Below are 20,135 nucleotides of genomic sequence, written 5' to 3' on the forward strand. Positions count from 1 at the left end.
ATGGAACTGAATGTCAATTTCAACCATACATATAATGACTTCATGACCATCCAAAGACAGCAATCCATCCTTTAGACTTTGTGTGTGTGTGTGTGTGTGTGTGTGTGTGTGTGTGTGTGTGTGTGTGGCAGAGTAATACACACACACACACACACACACACATATACCGGTGTGTATATATATATTAGTGCTGTCAAGCGATTAAAATATTTAATCGCGATTAATGTCGCGACTGTCATAGTTAACTCGCGATTAATCGCAATTTAATCGCACATTTTTGTCACATGAAAAACCATTGTAATTCTCTTATCAGCATAAAAAAGTGAATGGGCTTGCTCACCGTTCGAACTACGGGGGTACTCGGGGGATCCGAGATCCCCTGAAACAGACATGAGATCCCTTGAAAACATGATTTGGGAAATGTTGGGGGGTCTCTAAAATATTGGCAAAATGATGTTTATTGACATAGCAATCGTGTGTAACGGGAAGCATTTGCATATCCGAAGTTAGCGCGCGATCGGTGATCGCGCAGAGCATAACACGTCTTGTCACAGCCACTGCAAAGTGGGGCTGGAGCCGCCGATGGGAACACGATCGGAGCACCGTGGCTCTTCGGGGGAGGGCAGAGGACTCTGGCTGTGCGGGGCGTGGCATCATGTCACAGACCGTTAATCTCGTGATAAAAAAATTATCGCCGTTAAAATTGAGTCAAGTTAACGCGTTAATAACGCCACATTTTTGACAGCACTAATATATATATATATATATATATATATATATATATATATATATATATATAAGTTGTTTTGAGTCCATGAGTAAGACTAAATGAGCTGTGTCTGGGAGAACAGCTGAGCACCCGTACATAGAAAAGACACAAAGTGAAATTGCACAGCGGGGGCGTCGTGGCTCAGGTGGATAAGGCGCCATACCATAAATCTAGGGACCTGGGTTCGATTCCGGCCCAAGGTCATTTCCCGATCCCTCCCCGTCTCTCTCTCCCGCTCATTTCCTGTCTCTACACTGTCCTATCCAATAATAAAAAGGTGAAAAAAGCCCAAAAAAATATCTTTAAAAAAAAGAAATTGTACAGTGTGTGGAATTCACTTCATATTTCATTGAATTGTTAATTTAATTTTGATGTGTTGAAAGAAATAAAACCTCCACTCAGCTCCAGTAGTGCCGAGAATGTGCCACTTTTCCAGTGTCTTACAGCTGTATTGGATTTGTGCTACATGAACTTGACATGTGATGGAAGGATTAAGTTTTACAAAAATAAATGCAATGAGCAGGAACAAGAGTTTAAAACGAAGGTGGTGAATCAGTCACAGCAGTTTCAATAAACAACGATTATAAATATCCATTGTGTCAGTTTTGCAAACTGTCAAACAACTGGGTAGCTAGTTTTATCTGAACAAGCACAATTTCATTCTCATAGATTAATTAAAATTCATTGTGTTTGGTGTTTCAGCTTTGAACACATGATGGTGCTGACTTGTGTGTTTCAGGAGCACATGCCTACATTCTTGTTTAATGGCTATGAGGATTTGGACACTTTTAAGCTGCTTGAAGAAGAGGATCTGGATGAGTTGAACATCAGAGACCCTCAACACAGGGCTGTACTGCTCACTGCTATAGAGCTACTACAGGAATATGATAGTGAGTATACCAATGCTGTGAAGGACTTTTTTAATCCTACTTCTACTCACGCTTACAGAAAATTTCATCAGTCCCTCTCACTCCTGCAGAAAGTTTCATCAATCCCACTTATTCTCAAAGACATTTTGTCCCAATCCCACTCACTCCCGCAGAAGGTTTAATCAATCCCACTCATGCTCAAGTAAATTTTGACCAATCCTGCTCTATGCCTCAGGAAGTTTTTCCAGTCCTACTCACTGCAACAAACCGTTTTATCAAAAGTTTTCATCCTTTGTGGTGAAACACACTTCTTTCTGTGCCAGTACCACTTTGGGCTCAGTAATGCATCTCAATGCTAAATATTTTATATAATTAGAGATACACATTTTGACACTGTGTGTGTGTGTGTGTGTGTGTGTGTGTGTGTGTGTGTGCGCCATTACAGGCAGCAGTGACCCTGAGCGCAGTGCCCTTTCTGGCTCCCAAGAAAAACTCTTCTGTGAGGGGAGGGGCTTGGCAACTAACTCCCCACGGGACTCTGGTTGCTATGAAAGCAGCGAAAACCTGGAGAACGGTAACCAGGCACTATTTTAGCATCCTCCATTGCATCCTCATCTCCAACCTAGCATTAGCACTGCCATGACATCTGCCTCTCTTTGGTAGACCACGTCTCTTTTCTGCCCATACTTGCTAACAGCCGATGAAACTCCGTCATCACCTCAGGATCAAATACCATGCTGTCATTCTGCCCTGGCTTCCTCATCATTCTTCCTTTTCTCCCGTCTTTCTTTATGGGCTGAATAATCACACCTTTCCATCTAAAGACTCCACTCTTCATCTTCTAGCCCTACCTCTTCATCACTCTGACACACATGACTGATATTTTTAAGCTACATCATTCTCAACCCTTCTTAATATTAGTAAGACAACTGTTTAGCACATGCAATATTCTGAAGAGCACAAGATGATAACTAAGCAAATGTGGGTCCAAGCGCAGAAGACTCAGAAATCTCTAATCTGGTGCAAAATTAGTTTACAGACTCCTAAGCTAAGTAATTTGACCCTTTAGAGCTGCATTGTGAAGTAAGTTGTATCTGAAAACTCTTTTTTTCCTGCTTATCATCAATACCCTGTGCTATTTTAGGAATGTTCTGTGTGCGTGCATGTCAAGTGGCTTTGTTGTACAGCTAATCTGTGCCTTAAAAATTATTCACAAAGTTAGATTTTTTTAGTTACTAGTCTGTACAAAGCAAATTTTGTTGCTGGGAACTTTTACTAAGAAGCCTATATATGAATATATTATTATGCAGGGCCTGAGCTGTGCATCCATATTTCAGATACTCTTGTTGCTCTGTGCTTAAAATCTGTTATATATTTTAATTTCCTGTCTTCTTAACACTCATATGGCATGTTGTGATACTGACCCACTTTGTCTGTGAGGGATGGGAAATAAAGTGCAATTTGCCATAGTGGAAAATAAACCCAAAATGATCTAAACATTGTACATCTTTCTTGCCCTTTTCCTGGTTTTTGGTCTGTTTTTCTTTCCATGCCATTTGCACATTCACAATTCTTATTAAACATGAGTTCTACTTGGATTTCATTACAAAATCATGCAGTGCCTGTCTTTCTCAATTTTACTTGGACTGCAGCTGCTGATTACTCACATGCCACTCTAAATAACCTTCATCTCTGTTGCATGAATTTCTTTAGGCATTTCATTTGATGCTTGTCCAACCAAAGTTCTTTGATCTCTATACATTTTCTACACACACATACTTGCATGCTTCATACTAATGATCTCAAGGTTTTATCATGCTTATCCAGTTTTAAAGTAAAGCCTGGTTCATATTCATATTGTGGCTGAATAAACATTATTATTAACAATCCTCAATCACAACATCTCATGAGTAACACAGCATATTTGCCTGCATATATACTGTGGCCAATTTCAATTTTCTCATTTACAGATTTTAAATTTTTAAACACTAATGCATCTCAAAAAATTTGAATATTGTGAAAAAGTTCACTATTTTCCATCACTTACTTAAAGGAGATACGCAGAACCATGGCCTCACTTTTTGTTTATAAATAATAATAATAATAATAATAATAATAAATAATAAATTTTATTTATAAGTGCCTTTCAAGGTACCCAAGGACACTGAACAGTAAAAGAATAAAAAGCAAAACAATAAGATAAGAACAACAATAATAAAAATCATGAGAAATCAATAATGATAATAACGTTAGTAAAAATCAGAGAGAAAAGGCCAAGCTAAAAAGATATGTTTTAGCTGTTTTTTGAAAGTGGACAGTGATGAGCATTGGCGCAACGCTAGTGGCAGGGCATTCCACAGCTTAGGGCCATTAAAGTGCTGATGACACGTTTTTGACATCTTTGGTGATGTTTTATAACATAAAAAGTAATTCCCGATGATCCATATATTAATTCACGAAGGCGCCTATTTTACAAGTTATGATGATAAACGCGGCTATTTGGGCAAATTTGACGGGGCTGCAGCACCCAGGAGACGAAAGAGGAGGAGGAGCTATATGACGTCAGCGAAAGAACCTTCCTCCTAACTTACCAGTTTGTTGTTGATGCGACAGGTGTTCAGTTTATCATTATTAGTATTTTTATTAGACATTATTATATATATAGTTATTATGCCTTCGTGTTGTGTTGCCGGCTTTTGCTCCAAAACCCACAAGGATGGGGTAAGTTTATTCAAGTTTCCCAGAGATCCCGAGCTGCATGCGAAGTGGGTGAAGCAAGTCAAGCGCACTCGTGACAAGTGGGAGCTCTCACCAACATCCGTCCTGTGCTCTGAACACTTCGATTTGGATTGTTTTGACACCCTTCCCAGCTTAAAGGAATCTCTTGGGTGTTCAGTTCAGCACAAACGTGTGTTACTACCATCAGCAGTGCCTACACAGTGTTGCCAGATTGGGAGGTTTCCCGCCCAGTTGGGCGGTTTCAAGTGCATTTTGGTGGGTTTTGAACATATTTTGGGCTGGAAAACTTCAGCAGTATCTGTTGCCAGATACTGCTGACATTTTCAATATGTTCAAAACCCACCAAAATGCACTTGAAACCGCCCAACTGGGCGGGAAACCTCCCAATCTGGCAACACTGCCAGTATTCCGGAGGGGGTCTACTAGTAGCTATGCCGGATCCAAAGACAGTCCTCCTGTCAGAACATGTGTTGTGAAATGACATAAGATAAAGGTACGTAGAGCTATAGATTCTACATGATAATCATAAATGTAATCATAAAGTCGGCATGATATCAGTCATGTATTTGCCTGTGAAAGCTTGCGGCTTTCATGTAACTGCTGCCTAACAACGAGAGGCAAAGGGTAAGGAGGGTAGACTATCATAGATTCTATTCGGAAGAGATCAACACAATTCTAGACTCCCAGAAGAGGAAGAGCTAGCACTAGAGAGTTCACTGGCGTTTTCATGCGCCATTTCCATTGAGTAGAACCAGAGTAGAACAGCCAGTGAACCACAGCGTGTTCTTCCGCTGACATCGCAACATGGCCGCGAGCCACGGACCCAGTTTTCTTGCGCTGTGCAATTAAAAGTTGGATATTCGCGTAACAACAGCTTCTTTTCACGTAATTATAACAGAAATCTAACATGTTTGCCATGTTGTATAGTTTATTTAAGAAATTGCATAGAGTCATGTTCGTGTCATTAGCACTTTAACACTGAAAGCCCCGTCACCCATAGAGCAGAGCCGAGAATAAGGGACTACTAATAGGTGGACATCTGTAGAACGAAGATTTAGAGGTAGCTGATATGGAGTTAAAAGATTTGATAAATAGGGAGGGGCCAGGTTATGTAGGGATTTGTAGACAAGCAGGATAATTTTGTACTGGATACGATATTTGACTGGGAGCCAATGCAGGTTGTAGAGAATAGGAGTAATATGATCCCAGGGCCTGGTGTAAGTGAGTACCCTAGCAGCTGAGTTTTGGACATATTGCAGCCTATTTAGTCGCTTGGCTGGGATGCCATCGAGTAGGGCATTGCAGTAGTCCAGTCTTGAGGTGATAAAAGCATGTATAAGTGTTTCAGCTGCAGATTAAGTTAAAGAGGGATGAAGTTTGGAGAGACTTTTCAGGTGAAAGAAAGCTGTTTTAGTAATATTTTTAATGTGTGAGTCAAAAGAGAGAGTAGAATCCAGAATAACACCCATATTTCTTACTTCAACAGTAGTGAAGGTGAAATAACCAGGAATAGATAGCTGTGAGTGCTCCAGTTTTTTCAAGATAGAAGGGGTGGAAATGAGGATGGCTTCTGTTTTATCTTGATTTAGTTTAAGAAAATTCCTTAATAAATGCCTTGAGACCTCAAGAATGGCATAGGAATAGTTTTAAGCGTTAACAATAAATCTAATATAGTAATTTTTACAATTAAAGTGATTCATACAGGTAGCGGTCTGAGTGAATGACCTTGACATCTGTGACATCACTGCAGGAAGGCTATCGGTCTCATCACCATTTTTGCTATACTAAAACACAGAGCTGACTGCAACTTTGAGCTTCCATTTTAAGCTAATTTATTGCCATGCCACGTAGATGTATTGCTGGCGGGTGCAGCAACATGACAGAAGGTGGATTTACATTGCATTCATAGCCCAAGAATGTTCAAACTGCAAAGATTTGGACGCATTTTGCGAGAAATTCACGGGCCATTGGGCGCCTACGACGTGGTCTCTCCTCTGCTCTGCACATTTTACTGAAGACTCGTACGAGACCTCTGATCTGTTGAGGAGTGCTGGCTATAAGCCCGTATTGAAAGAGGGTGCAGTACCAACAATTAAAGGAAAAGAAAACTACAAGAAAAGGAAAGTAAGTTCAGTTGCACCAGTTCTCCTGGAGTGTGAGCCGAGGGTGGTTGTTAAAACCGGGGATGGAACGGGACGGGACAAGACATGTTATTGCTCGGGCAGTGACCTCCCCGCGGTTGTTGCTAAAACCGGTGACGTCCTGTACCGGGTTTTAGTAATTGCATGAGCCGAGCAGTAATGGCGGAGTACTCAGTATGGAGAAAATGGAGAATGAGTGGCCCAGCCGTCTGATTTTTCTGCTAGATATGCTTGCCTCAGCAGCAATATCTCGCCCTTATGTGGAAGAAGTGAATGAACGGAGAACTGAACAAACAACTGAAAGTCAGATTGTTTCAAAACAATCGGCCACAAGGTTGGCCTTCAAGAAGCGAGAACACAGATGGGTAAGATGCTACTCTCATTTGGATACAGAACAAGAAAAACAACACCACCACTCGTTGTTTACCTGCATTTAGATGAATACATGTAACTTGTATAATGTATTTAAGTTACTGGTATAAGATTATTTAATTTGCTTCAGAAGGTGATTGTCTCAGTTCATCTGATTATTTAATTAGCCTTTTACATTTTATCAGTGAAAATGCATGCATGTACATGTACTGTATGTTGTATAAGTTATAACACCTATCCTGTTTTAATGAGAGTCAACCCACAATCAATGAAGTCAAATCAGTCTTAGTTGAGCAAGTCGGTAATGGTATTTCTTACTTTCACCATAAATTTTTATTTATGACTTTGGTCTATAGCTGTCAAAGGCCTCAGCCTTAAAACTGGTTCCTGCTGTGACGTCACGCACTCAGGGCTGGCTGGCTGAGCAGGGCAGTTTGAATGCCAACTTTTCGGTCGATTTTAACTCTCAAAAAAAAATTTATTTATATATATATATATATATATATATATATATATATATATATATATATATGCATGTTATATTCATGCAGCATATAAGAGTCAAGGATGGAGATACTATTCACTCAGAAATGTATTTAAAAATAAAGGTTCTGCATATCTTCTTTAAGAAAGTGAACATTTCATATATTCTGGACTCATTACGCATAAACTAAAATGATTCAAGCATTTTTCTGTTTTAATTTTGATAATTATGGCCTACAGCGCAAAAAAAAAAAACCTGGAATTTTTTTTTTTAATATTTGAATATTTAATTTCAAGTTTGAGTAAAACAGTATAAATACCGTGTATCTCTCAGTCTAGTTCAGTACATGCAACCACAATCATGGGGAAGACCGCTGACTTGACAGTTATCCAGAAGATGGTCATCAACACCCTCCACAAGGAGGGTAAACCACAGAAGGTCATTGCTGAAAAGGCTGTCTAGAAAAGGTGCACAGGCAACATGGATGACTGCAGCCTTGAGAGGATTGTCAATAAAAGTTAATTCAAGAACTTGGGAGAGCTTCACAAGGAGTCGACCGATGTTGGTGTCAGTGCATCAACAGCTACCATGCCCAGACGTCTTCAGGAAAAGGTCTACAACTGTCACATTCCTAATATCAAGCCACTCTTGAACCAGAGACAACATCAGAAGCATCTTAACTGGACTAAGGAGAGAAAGAACTGGACTGCTGCTCAGTGGTCCAAAGTCCTCTTTTCAAATGAAAGTAAATTTTGCATTTCATTTGGAAATCAAGGTCCTAGAGTTTGGAGGAAGAGTGGAGAGGCACAGAATCCAAGGTGTTTGAATATTTCATCTTTTAGAATGAGAAAATGCACAGTGCAAATGAATTTAAGTGTGAAGTTTCCACAGTCTGTGATGATTTGGGGTGCCATGTCATCTGCTGGTGTTGGTCCACTGTGTTTTATCAAGTCCAAAGCGAACGCAGCTGTCTATCAGGAGATTTTAGAGCACTTCATGCTTCCATCTGCTGACAAGCTTTATGGAGATGCCGATTTCCTTTTTCAGCAGGACTTAGCACCTGTCCACAATGGCAAAACTACTACCAAATAGGTTGCTGACCATGATATTATTGTGCTTGATTGCCCACGCCAACTTGCCTAAGCTGAACCCCAGAGAGAATCTATGGGCATTGTCAAGAGGAAGATGAGAAACAACCAACCCAAAAATACAGACGAGCTGAAGGCTGCTATCAAAGCAACCTGGGCTTCAGTAACACCTCAGCAGTGCCACAGGCTGATCACCTCCATGCCATGCCACACTGATGTAGTAATTCGTAGTAAAGGAACCCCAACCAAGTATTGAGTGTATAAATGAACATACTTTTCAGGAGTTGGACATTTCTGTCTTATAAATCCTTTTTTATTGATCTTAGGAAATATTCTAACAATTTGAGATACTGGATTTCTGATTTTCATGAGCTATAAGCCACAATCATCAAAATTAAAACAAAAAAGGCTTGAAATATTTCACTTTATGTGTAATGAATATAGAATATATGAAAGTTCACCTTTTTAAAATAAATTATTTAAAAATGAACTTTCATGATATCCGTGTGTGTATAAATTTGGTACATCTTTCAGAATGAGAAAATGCACAGTGCAAATAAATTTAAACAGATTTCCAGAATATTTTTTAGTGGCTATTCAACCACAAATATCTAGCAAACAGTAGTACCATGGTCAGGAACTGACCTTCACAAAGTCTTAAAGAAAGTTGACATGCATTAAGCATGGAAAAAAGGTGAGCTATAGTCTTTAACTGTACACCTACATGGTGGATTAATGAACTGGTTGTGTCGATATGAAATGGCCTACATACAGTATATACAGTGTTTAAAAGCCCCAGGAGCACTGCCACACACCTGTACCATGCCATTAATACACTATTTATGGTCAAATGTATCTAGACTCCCAACCTTAACACCCATATGTGGGCCTTCTCCAAAATGTTGCAACAAAGTTAGAAGCACACAATTGTCTAGAATGTCTTTATAGATCAAGAGTTCCCCTATTCTGTGTGTTCAGATCAGAAGGTGCGAATGCATCAAAATTTGCTCTGGCTGCCCTGCCAATGATGCTGTCAGACTTTGTGGACGCTCTGTGACATACATGAAATAGGTGGCTACAAGTTCATTCAGAATGTCTCGTTGCAAACTATATTTAAAGGGACTGCAAATCTGTTACCTGAACAGTTTAAATGGTTTCAACAAAATTTAGATGGCTGTGTTCACTAGTATACTCTAGAGAGGAGCACTCCTAAATTCCGATTCATTGCCACTAAACCATGTCATACCTCCAGTAAAGTTGTGCAGACATCAACTTTATTCTGATTCCCCCACTGACCAAGATGTACCTCCAGTGGTCATGCTGCTGCTTGTTGTCAAAAGGTGCTGACTTACATATAAAATGAAAGACTTCTGGTCACTTTGACACTCTTGCCGCTTTTGGTCTGAAAACACCATTACTGGAACCAAAAAGCCCAAACCTATTCTAGCATGACAATGCCCCTTTGCACAAAGCAAGGGCCATAAAGACATGGTTTGTCAAAGTTGGAGTCGAAGAATTGGAGTGGCCTGCACATAGCCCTGACCTCAATCTGGGAGAACAGCTACAACCCCGATTCCAAAAAAGTTGGGACAAAGTACAAATTGTAAATAAAAACGGAATGCAATGATGTGGAAGTTTCAAAATTCCATATTTTATTCAGAATAGACCATAGATGACATATCAAATGTTTAAACTGAGAAAATGTATCATTTAAAGAGAAAAATTAGGTGATTTTAAATTTCATGACAACACATCTCAAAAAAGTTGGGACAAGGCCATGTTTACCACTGTGAGACAGCCCCTTTTCTCTTTACAACAGTCTGTAAATGTCTGGGGACTGAGGAGACAAGTTGCTCAAGTTTAGGGATAGGAATGTTAACCCATTCTTGTCTAATGTAGGATTCTAGTTGCTCAACTGTCTTAGGTCTTTTTTGTCGTATCTTCCGTTTTATGATGCGCCAAATGTTTTCTATGGATGAAAGATCTGGACTGCAGGCTGGCCAGTTCAGTACCCGGACCCTTCTTCTACGCAGCCATGATGCTGTAATTGATGCAGTATGTGGTTTGGCATTGACATGTTGGAAAATGCAAGGTCTTCCCTGAATGAGACGTCGTCTGGATGGGAGCATATGTTGCTCTAGAATCTGGATATACCTTTCAGCATTGATGGTGTCTTTCCAGATGTGTAAGCTGCCTATGCCACACGCACTAATGCAACCCCATACCATCAGAGATGCAGGCTTCTGAACTGAGCGCTGATAACAACTTGGGTCGTCCTTCTCCTCTTTAGTCTGAATGGCACGGCGTCCCTGATTTCCATAAAGAACTTCAAATTTTGATTTGTCTGACCACAGAACAGTTTTCCACTTTGCCACAGTCCATTTTAAATGAGCCTTGGCCCCGAGAAGACATCTGCGCTTCTGGATCATGTTTAGATATGGCTTCTTCTTTGAACTATAGAGTTTTAGTTGGCAACAGCGGATAGCACGGTGAATTGTGTTCACAGATAATGTTCTCTGGAAATATTCCTGAGCCCATTTTGTGATTTCCAATACAGAAGCATGCCTGTATGTGATACAGTGCTGTCTAAGGGCCCAAAGATCACGGGCACCCAGTATGGGTTTCCGGCCTTGACCCTTACACACAGAGATTCTTCCGGATTCTCTGAATCTTTTGATGATATTATGCACTGTAGATGATGATATGTTCAAACTCTTTGCAATTTTACACTGTCAAACTCCTTTCTGATATTGCTCCACTATTTGTCGGCACAGAATTAGGGGGATTGGTGATCCTCTTCCCATCTTTACTTCTGAGAGCCGTTGCCACTCCAAGATGCTTTTTTTATACCCAGTCATGTTAATGACCTATTGCCAATTGACCTAATGAGTTGCAATTTGGTCCTCCAGCTGTTCCTTTTTTGTACCTTTAACTTTTCCAGCCTCTTATTGCCCCTGTCCCAACTTTTTTGAGATGTGTTGCTGTCATGAAATTTCAAATGAGCCAATATTTGGCATGAAGTTTCAAAATGTCTTACTTTCGACATTTGATATGTTGCCTATGTTCTATTGTGAATACAATATCAGTTTTTGAGATTTGTAAATTATTGCATTCCATTTTTATTTACAATTTGTACTTTGTCCCAACTTTTTTGGAATCGGGGTTGTATATTGAAGTGTGTTCTCTGTATAAATAAAGATTTATTATTATTATTATTATTATTATTATTATTATTATTAATATTAATGAAAACATTTGGGATGAATTGTAACACAGACTGCAACCCAGACCTGCTCACCCAACATCAGTGCCCCACCTTTGTTTTCTGTGACTGAATAAGCACAAATCCCCACAGCCACGCTCCAAACTCTTGTGGAAAGTCTTCCCAGAAGAGTCTAGTTTATTATAACAGTAAAGGGAGACTAAAACTATGATGGGATTTTCAACAAGCACATATGGATGTGATTGGTCAGGTGTCCACATATTTTTGGCAATGCAGTATATGTGTGGTGTGTCACTGTTGTGCTGAGAGCAATGCACTGCTCAGTTAATACCTGGTGAATGGTGAGGTAATATGTTTGGCAGGATAGTCTCAGTATAAAAAACAGTGAAAAGCAAAAGAACAATGGTCAGTAAAGGTAGGTCTATATAATACTGTGTCTGCAAGGAATGTATTTGTAATAAACTGGAAACTGTGTATACAATATTTACAATACAAGTTTGAAAGTTTGAAACTGAAGCTCATGTGTTACAGGTAAGCCTCGTAAAGTATCTCGCTCAAGTCGCCGTTCTTCTGGCTTTGAATCTGGTCAAGTCCAGTCCATGGATTTTCCCATGCTTCCCATCAGCCTCTCCACAGAGGAGCTGCAGCATCAATCCAAGAAGGAATGCAGGTTCCCCAAACACTTTCTTCCCCGGCCTATCAAGGGATTCAGCCTGCGTTCTCTGGGTCTAAGAAAAGGCCTTCGATCAGGACCAAGGTGTCAAATGCCAGCCAGTCGCAGCTGTGAGGAGCTTGATGGGACTTCAGATGCTCCAGAGCACTGGAAACGCTCTCACTCTCTGGGTGACATACAGTGGCAGTATGCTTTTGACAAGAGCAATGAGAAAAGAGACAAGACCCAACATGGTGGTGAAAGGCAGGAAAAGGCAAACAATGCAATTCTCCAGTCTAGCTCTCAGAACAGTAGGGAATCCTGGTTAGACTCAAAGCCAGAATTGTGTAGAGCAAAACAGGATCAAGTAGAGAGACTTCTAGTGCCCACCCAGCTGCCTTTCAAGTCTTTATCCCATGCTCCAGATAAACAGCCTGGCTCTGCCCCAACCAGTCCAGCTCCTCGTATTCACCCTAAAAAGCCTCCTGTTCCCCCTCCTGTTCCTGCCAAAAAGTCCAAAGAGCGCCTAGTAAATGGGTTGCGACACCCATCTTTGGTCCTGCCAAGTTCTAGTCCAGGCACACCAACTCTGTCCTCTAAACCCTTAAGCAGTCCTACTAGCCCCTCTGAAAGTATTCTGTCCACTTCAGTGTCTCCAGATGATTCAGAGAAACCACCACCCTGGCTTTCTGACCTGCCCGAGTCTGCCTGCCCACAGATTCAGGGAGTCAAGGTAACCCTTGGCAGGAAAATTTCCCATGCCAAAATGACTGATTTGGAGACACTACTGGAGGAGAAGCTTAGCGCAGAGGGCATCGATCTTATGGCAGAGCCTTACTCGGATAAGGTAAGAGACACATTATTGGTTCACAGCAGAATTATTCATGACAGCATAATGAGGCTCAAGTGAAAGCAAAATGGCAAACATAACATAAGCTGGTGTCATTGTCTTGTGAGTCCTATAAAACAATTTCACCATTACACTAGAATTCATTCAATGTATTAGAAGTACTGAATTGTGGTTCTGACATTTATAAATATGAAGAAGCTTCAAAAAGAAATGTACCATTAAAATAATTGGCAGCAGTTCACCATTTATAACAGTATAACAGTCATAGATCATTACATTGATGTATATATGTTTTGACTTCACATTTTGAGCCCCAAACGTTAAGTCATCTTAAGGGAATGCCAGCTGCTGTTGTGGACAGACTTGTGACTTGGAACTTCTCAGCAGAAGCTCCACAACAAGGACAAGATTGATGACTAGAGCTAGAATTAAAATGGATTTTAGGCCCAAAGAGCACAGGGCTTCACATTTTTTTCCTTCCTTCATTAAGTGGTGTCCAAGGTCACAACTGCTTTCCATTTTCTGTAACATTTAATTTAGTTTACACCCATTAATCAAACTGCAGATATTCATCAGATTAAAACTAAATCTAGGTGACTTTTGTTAATTGTAAGATGGCACTGCTGAGATCTGCTTCTGAGCAGTTGTAGCTCAGTGGTTAAGACATTGGACTACTAATTGAAACATCATTAGTACATATCCCAGGACTGCCAAGCTGCCACTGCTGGACCCTTAACCCTCAACTGCTATGTTATATAAATAAGATACAACCCCGATTCCAAAAAAGTTGGGACAAAGTACAAATTGTAAATAAAAACGGAATGCAATGATGTGGAAGTTTCAAAATTCCATATTTTATTCAGAATAGAACATAGATGACATATCAAATGTTTAAACTGAGAAAATGTATCACTTAAAGAGAAAAATTAGGTGATTTTAAATTTCAAGACAACACATCTCAAAAAAGTTGGGACAAGGCCATGTTTACCACTGTGAGACAGCCCCTTTTCTCTTTACAACAGTCTGTAAACATCTGGGGACTGAGGAGACAAGTTGCTCAAGTTTAGGGATAGGAATGTTAACCCATTCTTGTCTCATGTAGGATTCTAGTTGCTCAACTGCCTTAGGTCTTTTTTGTCGTATCTTCCGTTTTATGATGCGCCAAATGTTTTCTATGGGTGAAAGATCTGGACTGCAGGCTGGCCAGTTCAGTACCCGGACCCTTCTTCTACGCAGCCATGATGCTGTAATTGATGCAGTATGTGGTTTGGCATTGTCATGTTGGAAAATGCAAGGTCTTCCCTGAAAGAGACGTCGTCTGGATGGAAGCATATGTTGCTCTAGAACCTGGATATACCTTTCAGCATTGATGGTGTCTTTCCAGATGTGTAAGCTGCCCATGCCACACGCACTAATGCAACCCCATACCATCAGAGATGCAGGCTTCTGAACTGAGCGCTGATAACAACTTGCGTCGTCCTTCTCCTCTTTAGTCCGAATGACATGGTGTCCCTGATTTCCATAAAGAACTTCAAATTTTGATTTGTCTGACCACAGAACAGTTTTCCACTTTGCCACAGTCCATTTTAAATGAGTCCTGGCCCAGAGAAGACATCTGCGCTTCTGGATCATGTTTAGATACAGCTTCTTCTTTGAACTATAAAGTTTTAGTTGGCAACGGCGGATGGCACGGTGAATTGTATTCACAGATAATGTTCTCTGGAAATATTCCTGAGCCCATTTTGTGATTTCCAATACAGAAGCATGCCTGTATGTGATGCAGTGCCGTCTAAGGGCCTGAAGATCACGGGCACCCAGTATGGTTTTCCGGCCTTGACTCTTACGCACAGAGATTCTTCCAGATTCTCTGAATCTTTTGATGATATTATGCACTGTAGATGATGATATGTTCAAACTCTTTGGAATTTTACACTGTCGAACTCCTTTCTAATATTGCTCCACTATTTGTCGGCGCAGAATTAGGGGGATTGGTGATCCTCTTCCCATCTTTACTTCTGAGAGCCGCTGCCACTCCAAGATGCTTTTTTATACCCAGTCATGTTAATGACCTATTGCCAATTGACCTAATGAGTTGCAATTTGGTCCTCCAGCTGTTCCTTTTTTGTACCTTTAACTTTTCCAGCCTCTTATTGCCCCTGTCCCAACTTTCTTGAGATGTGTTGCTGTCATGAAATTTCAAATGAGCCAATATCTGGCATGAAATTTCAAAATGTCTCACTTTCGACATTTGTCATGTTGTCTATGTTCTATTGTGAATACAGTATCAGTTTTTGAGATTTGTAAATTATTGCATTCCATTTTTATTTACAATTTGTACTTTGTCCCAACTTTTTTGGAATCGGAGTTGTAGATGTAAGTTATTCTGGATAAGGATGTCTGCCAAATACTGTAAATGCATGTGCTTGTCTTTTGATATCCATGTCATTAAACACTCAGTTTGCTATAGACATAATCATCACATATGCTGTATGCACATGTTTACTATAGACATATGCTCAGTTTGCTATAGACATAACCAGCACATATGCCGTACAAGTCTTCAGTGCCATGCCAGCAATAGCACTGAGCTAGACCTGAGAGCCCACATCACACGCAACAGGAACAACATGGGGGGAAAGCCTGGGTGGAAAGAACATAACTGTGGATTTGGTCTGTGTATAATTTATGGTTCTTAGTCTATTGGAGTGGGTGGGCTGGATGTGCATTCATAAATACAGGTCATGATGGTTTGGGGCCATTTACAGTTATTTAATTGGCAGACACATTTATCCAAACAAGTCACAAAAGAAAAGATACAACCCAAGAAATGAGGGATAAGGGAGGCTCTCTAGCATTACTAGGATGGTCCTATTAATGTCTGAGGGATGATTTGGGGCCTATTGAATGAATGTTTGTTTTCTTACAGATAGTATTTTGATTACCTCACTGGTCTCAGTCTAATGTCTTAAGTTCATTCATTTACTCAGTGATTTTACATTTAAGGATGACAAGAAACATTTACTGCTCTTTAACATCAACCAAGCTAGCTTAATTGGCACTTTGGCATGACCTTCACAAAATAACATTGTTATTTTGAATTAAAGGTGGGCTGTTCCAGCTCTCTTAGTTGTACTGGAAAAAATGCTCAGAAATAATGTGTCTCTTGAACTTGGATTCTGGTTAAATTGTTGTCACTGTGTTGTGTATGACTCATCTTTTCTTCAAATGTGGAAGACGACATTAATCTGATACACATCACGTAACAATCATACAGTAGTGCTTGGATTTAGTCCTGTAAGTACATCTGTTTGGCATCCTCCTTCATTTTTCAAAAAGCTCTAAATGGAAGTTGAGTGTTTCTCCATGTCAAATGTTCCAACAGATGAAATTAGACTCAAAAGTCTGTTCTTTAGAAGTCTCAGCTGTCATGCCAGTTCTCCCAGTGTTACGACTCATTAGGCCACATTATTTGTCATTTTAAACAAATAACTGAGTTACAATAGGCTCGTTATTCTGTAACTACCTCATAAAGTTTTGCTTGTTTCTATGTCAGCCTACGTCTCCAAGCACTCTGTTATATGGGCGGTTTTCTGGTCAACCTTAAAATCCATGAGAAACCACATGAACTAAAGTTTAAGGCTTGCTAATTTTAGTTGTTCAGGCTTAGACCAAAGCAAAGGTAATGCTATCCCTGTTAAAATTCATTGTGTAGTTTAAAAGTAGCTTGCAGATAAGCAAGTGTAGGATGTATCTGATGACTAGAAAATGCAGTGTCTAGGTTTGTTTCCATTGCTTTCCAGTCATGAAGCTGAATAGTAAGTCCTGTTAATACTCGTGTAATACCTTTCTCAGCCAATATCTAAGCATGTTTCACACTTTAATTATTTTTCCTCCAGCATGGTCGCTGTGGTATTCCTCAGATCTTGGTGCAGAGATACTCTGAGGACTTCCAGCAGCCACTGAAAGACGTGGCATCAACACTGGACCAGATCAGAGTTAAGCAGCTGCGGAAGGAGCACCGCATGGCTGTAAGTAACTGATTCCATACATCACTACAGAGCTGATTCAATATTAAAATTCAAGGCTTCTTACATGAATTAAGAAGGAGTAAGAGGTGGAATTCATTATGAGTCATGGCTCTCATGCTTACATACATGACAAAAAAACAACAGGGTTTATCAAATGTGTTAAATAAAGAACAATATTAATGTTCTACCAACACCTAAATAGTTATATTTAAGGTATTACTAAATGACAAGCTCACATATTTTAATAGTGATATAAAGCACTGACACAAAGGGTGTCCTAGAACCTGTGGCCAGTTTACCGGTTATACTTTGTTGGACCACTTTTGGTAGATACTAGCCACTGAATACCGGGAACACCCCACAAGACCTGCCATTTTGGAAATGCTCTGACCTAATTGTCTCGCCATCACAGTTTGGCCCTTGTCAAAGTTGTTCAGATCCTTACACTTGCCCATTTTTCCTGCTTCCAACACATCACCTTTGAGAACTGATTATTCACTTGCTGCCTAATATATTCCACCCCTTAACAGGTGAGATAGTCAAAGGAATCAATGTTATTTACAAGATATTTAAGAGATATTAATATTATTTAAGAGATAATCAATGTTATTCACTTCACCTGTCAGTGGTTTTAATGTTATTGCTGATCAGTGTATGCTTGAAGGGCCATTACTTACTCAAATGCTTATAATGCTTTATAATGCTTGATAAATGCAAGCTTTATCAAGCTTGCTTTTTTTTTTTCCTTTTATAAAGGGTTGCATAAAGATGCTTCATTAAGCATCTCGTTAGAAGTTAAATGAAAGATATTTAAAGAAATGTTGGATAATGTTCCATGTTGCTTTCTGCTCACAACAAACTCATTTACTGTGATTGATCCTAAACAACACTGCAAGGCATTTTTGCTAAAACACCACTGTTCAGGTCTCATTAATGTGGGCTTTGTCAAAGGCCACATTTAGAGGGCCCTCATATACAACCTTTTGAACTGTAAAATACAGGTATGCGAATAAAGGCTTTATTAAAAGCAGGTGCATTTGGAGGATAAAAAGGGTAGTAAGTTAATTCAACAATGACTTGTCAACAGGCATCACTCTTCTGTACTAAGGATTTAAAATGCACTCCCTTGTTTAAAATTCTGTAGGAAACACTCTCTCCAGCAGGCTTGGTGCAGAGACCTTGACTTTACTAATGATGTGTAATTGATTGCTCGGTCATTCATTGTTTGGGATTTCACCTCCAAAATTCCAGGCCTTATGTTATTTTAGTTGTCTGTTTTTACATCCAGCTTCTAGAAACTCCTAGAAAACATCTTCATATATAATGTATTCCATTTCCTTGTTTGTTGTTATCTGCCATCTCATTCCGAGTAAAAATTGGCTCCCAGTGTATTTGGGAATGCTGTTGTATACTGGAATTTTGGAATCCCTTGCTCTGTCTAATTTATTTGCGGAGATGATGTTCACAAGACTTCAGCAAATAATATGCCATCATTGCAGGAAAAATGGACATTGTGTGGCGCCATCATGTTGGATGCAAATACATTATGTGACTTAGAGCAGCATGGAGCACAACAGGCAAAACAAAATTGCAGTATGTGCTTGCAAAGATGGCTTCAGCTTCTCACAACACTTGCAAACTTTGTTTCACTGAAAGGCCTTTAGTCTCTGCCTCAGATTCTCCACCTATGGAATAAAGAGCATCTGATACCTTTTGTATGACTTTCAGAATACTGAAGAGTGCAGTCTAATTGGATAGCCACCAGTTCGCGTATATGCATTTTCATGCACCATTTTCCAGCAGAAAAATAAAGCACAGGAATGCAGATATAGACTCAGAGAAAAGTCATTTATAGAAACTTATGTTTAAAAGAGATTTTGATGAGAAAAAGTTATATTTGATGAACAGGACAAGACTGGTTGGTCATCTGAACAAACAAACAGTTCTCAGTTCACGTGTACATATTCCTTTCTTTATACCAACAAAACTTAATAAATAATGATATAATTAATATATAAAGTGTTATTTGATGTAGTCACATTTCAGCACATACAGGCTAATAGTAATTCTGGATGTTTCTCCTCACTGCTCTCCACAGATTCCCTCTGGAGGTTTGATGGACATGTGTCGGAAGCCCATGTCTCCAGTGCACTTAAGCTCCATTTCTGATTGGCTGGTGTCCATTGGCATGCCTATGTATAAGGACCTCCTACTGGCAGCAGGCTATGACACACTGGGCCATTTGTCTGCTCTTACTGAAACAGCAGTACGCAAGGCAGGACTACAGGAGGAGAGACATATCCGCCGATTACTCAGCGAAGCCCGGCTCATCACAGCTAAAAGCATGTCACAGTCTTAAAAACACAGGACTGCTTTTTGAACAGCTTGTGCTGTTCTGATGATGAAACACATCAGGTGTATTTCCAGTGGCAAATCAAGTGCTGCAGTGGAATGAGGAATAAATCTGGGTTTTCTGTAGCATTTCATGAAAATATATTTTCATCTACATCTTCCAAGCATTTGTTCTGTCCTTTTCTTTGGCTCTGTTTTGTTGATGTTTACATAAAAGGACTTCTGTGGCTTCCATGAACTGTTAGTAGTGGACTTTCCAGTGGGGTCTTTGTAACAATCCTGAAAGGGTAGCCTTTAAAAAAGAGAGAGCACATTCAAAGATTTTTGAAGTTTTTGAGATTTAGGCTAACTCAAGACTGTTTTCTCCTGGTCTGATGAACGCTTGTTTGTAAGGAAGAAGACCAGCTTGTGCTTCTTCTAGCACAGCACAATGTTGTAGCATAGCCAAAGCAATGTCATTTCCTGCAGGTTAATAGGTTCATACGCAGCTCCTCAGCTCATAGACATGAATATTGAAGGCTACGTCTTTGATCCGTCCACTTTGAAATGTTTGTTTAATGCTCAAGCA

General features: G+C 39.8%; 1 protein-coding gene across 5 annotated transcripts in view; it reads left to right on the forward strand.

Moving 5' to 3' along the window:
- The window catches only part of sash1a (SAM and SH3 domain containing 1a), a 266,052-nt gene extending 246,321 nt beyond the window's left edge, over positions 1 to 19,731 (forward strand). For all 5 annotated transcript variants that reach the window (XM_060914078.1, XM_060914077.1, XM_060914074.1 and 2 more), the window contains 5 exons: positions 1,509 to 1,659; positions 2,084 to 2,212; positions 12,217 to 13,184; positions 17,084 to 17,215; positions 19,314 to 19,731. In XM_060914078.1, coding sequence (XP_060770061.1) covers positions 1,509 to 1,659; positions 2,084 to 2,212; positions 12,217 to 13,184; positions 17,084 to 17,215; positions 19,314 to 19,574 — 1,641 coding nt within the window. In that variant the 3' untranslated portion in view covers positions 19,575 to 19,731. The remainder of the gene's footprint in view (positions 1 to 1,508; positions 1,660 to 2,083; positions 2,213 to 12,216; positions 13,185 to 17,083; positions 17,216 to 19,313) is intronic.
- Positions 19,732 to 20,135: the final 404 nt, after the last annotated feature.

Source organism: Neoarius graeffei, chromosome 2 (genome assembly GCF_027579695.1).
Source record: "Neoarius graeffei isolate fNeoGra1 chromosome 2, fNeoGra1.pri, whole genome shotgun sequence".
NCBI classification, from domain to species: Eukaryota; Metazoa; Chordata; class Actinopteri; order Siluriformes; family Ariidae; genus Neoarius; species Neoarius graeffei.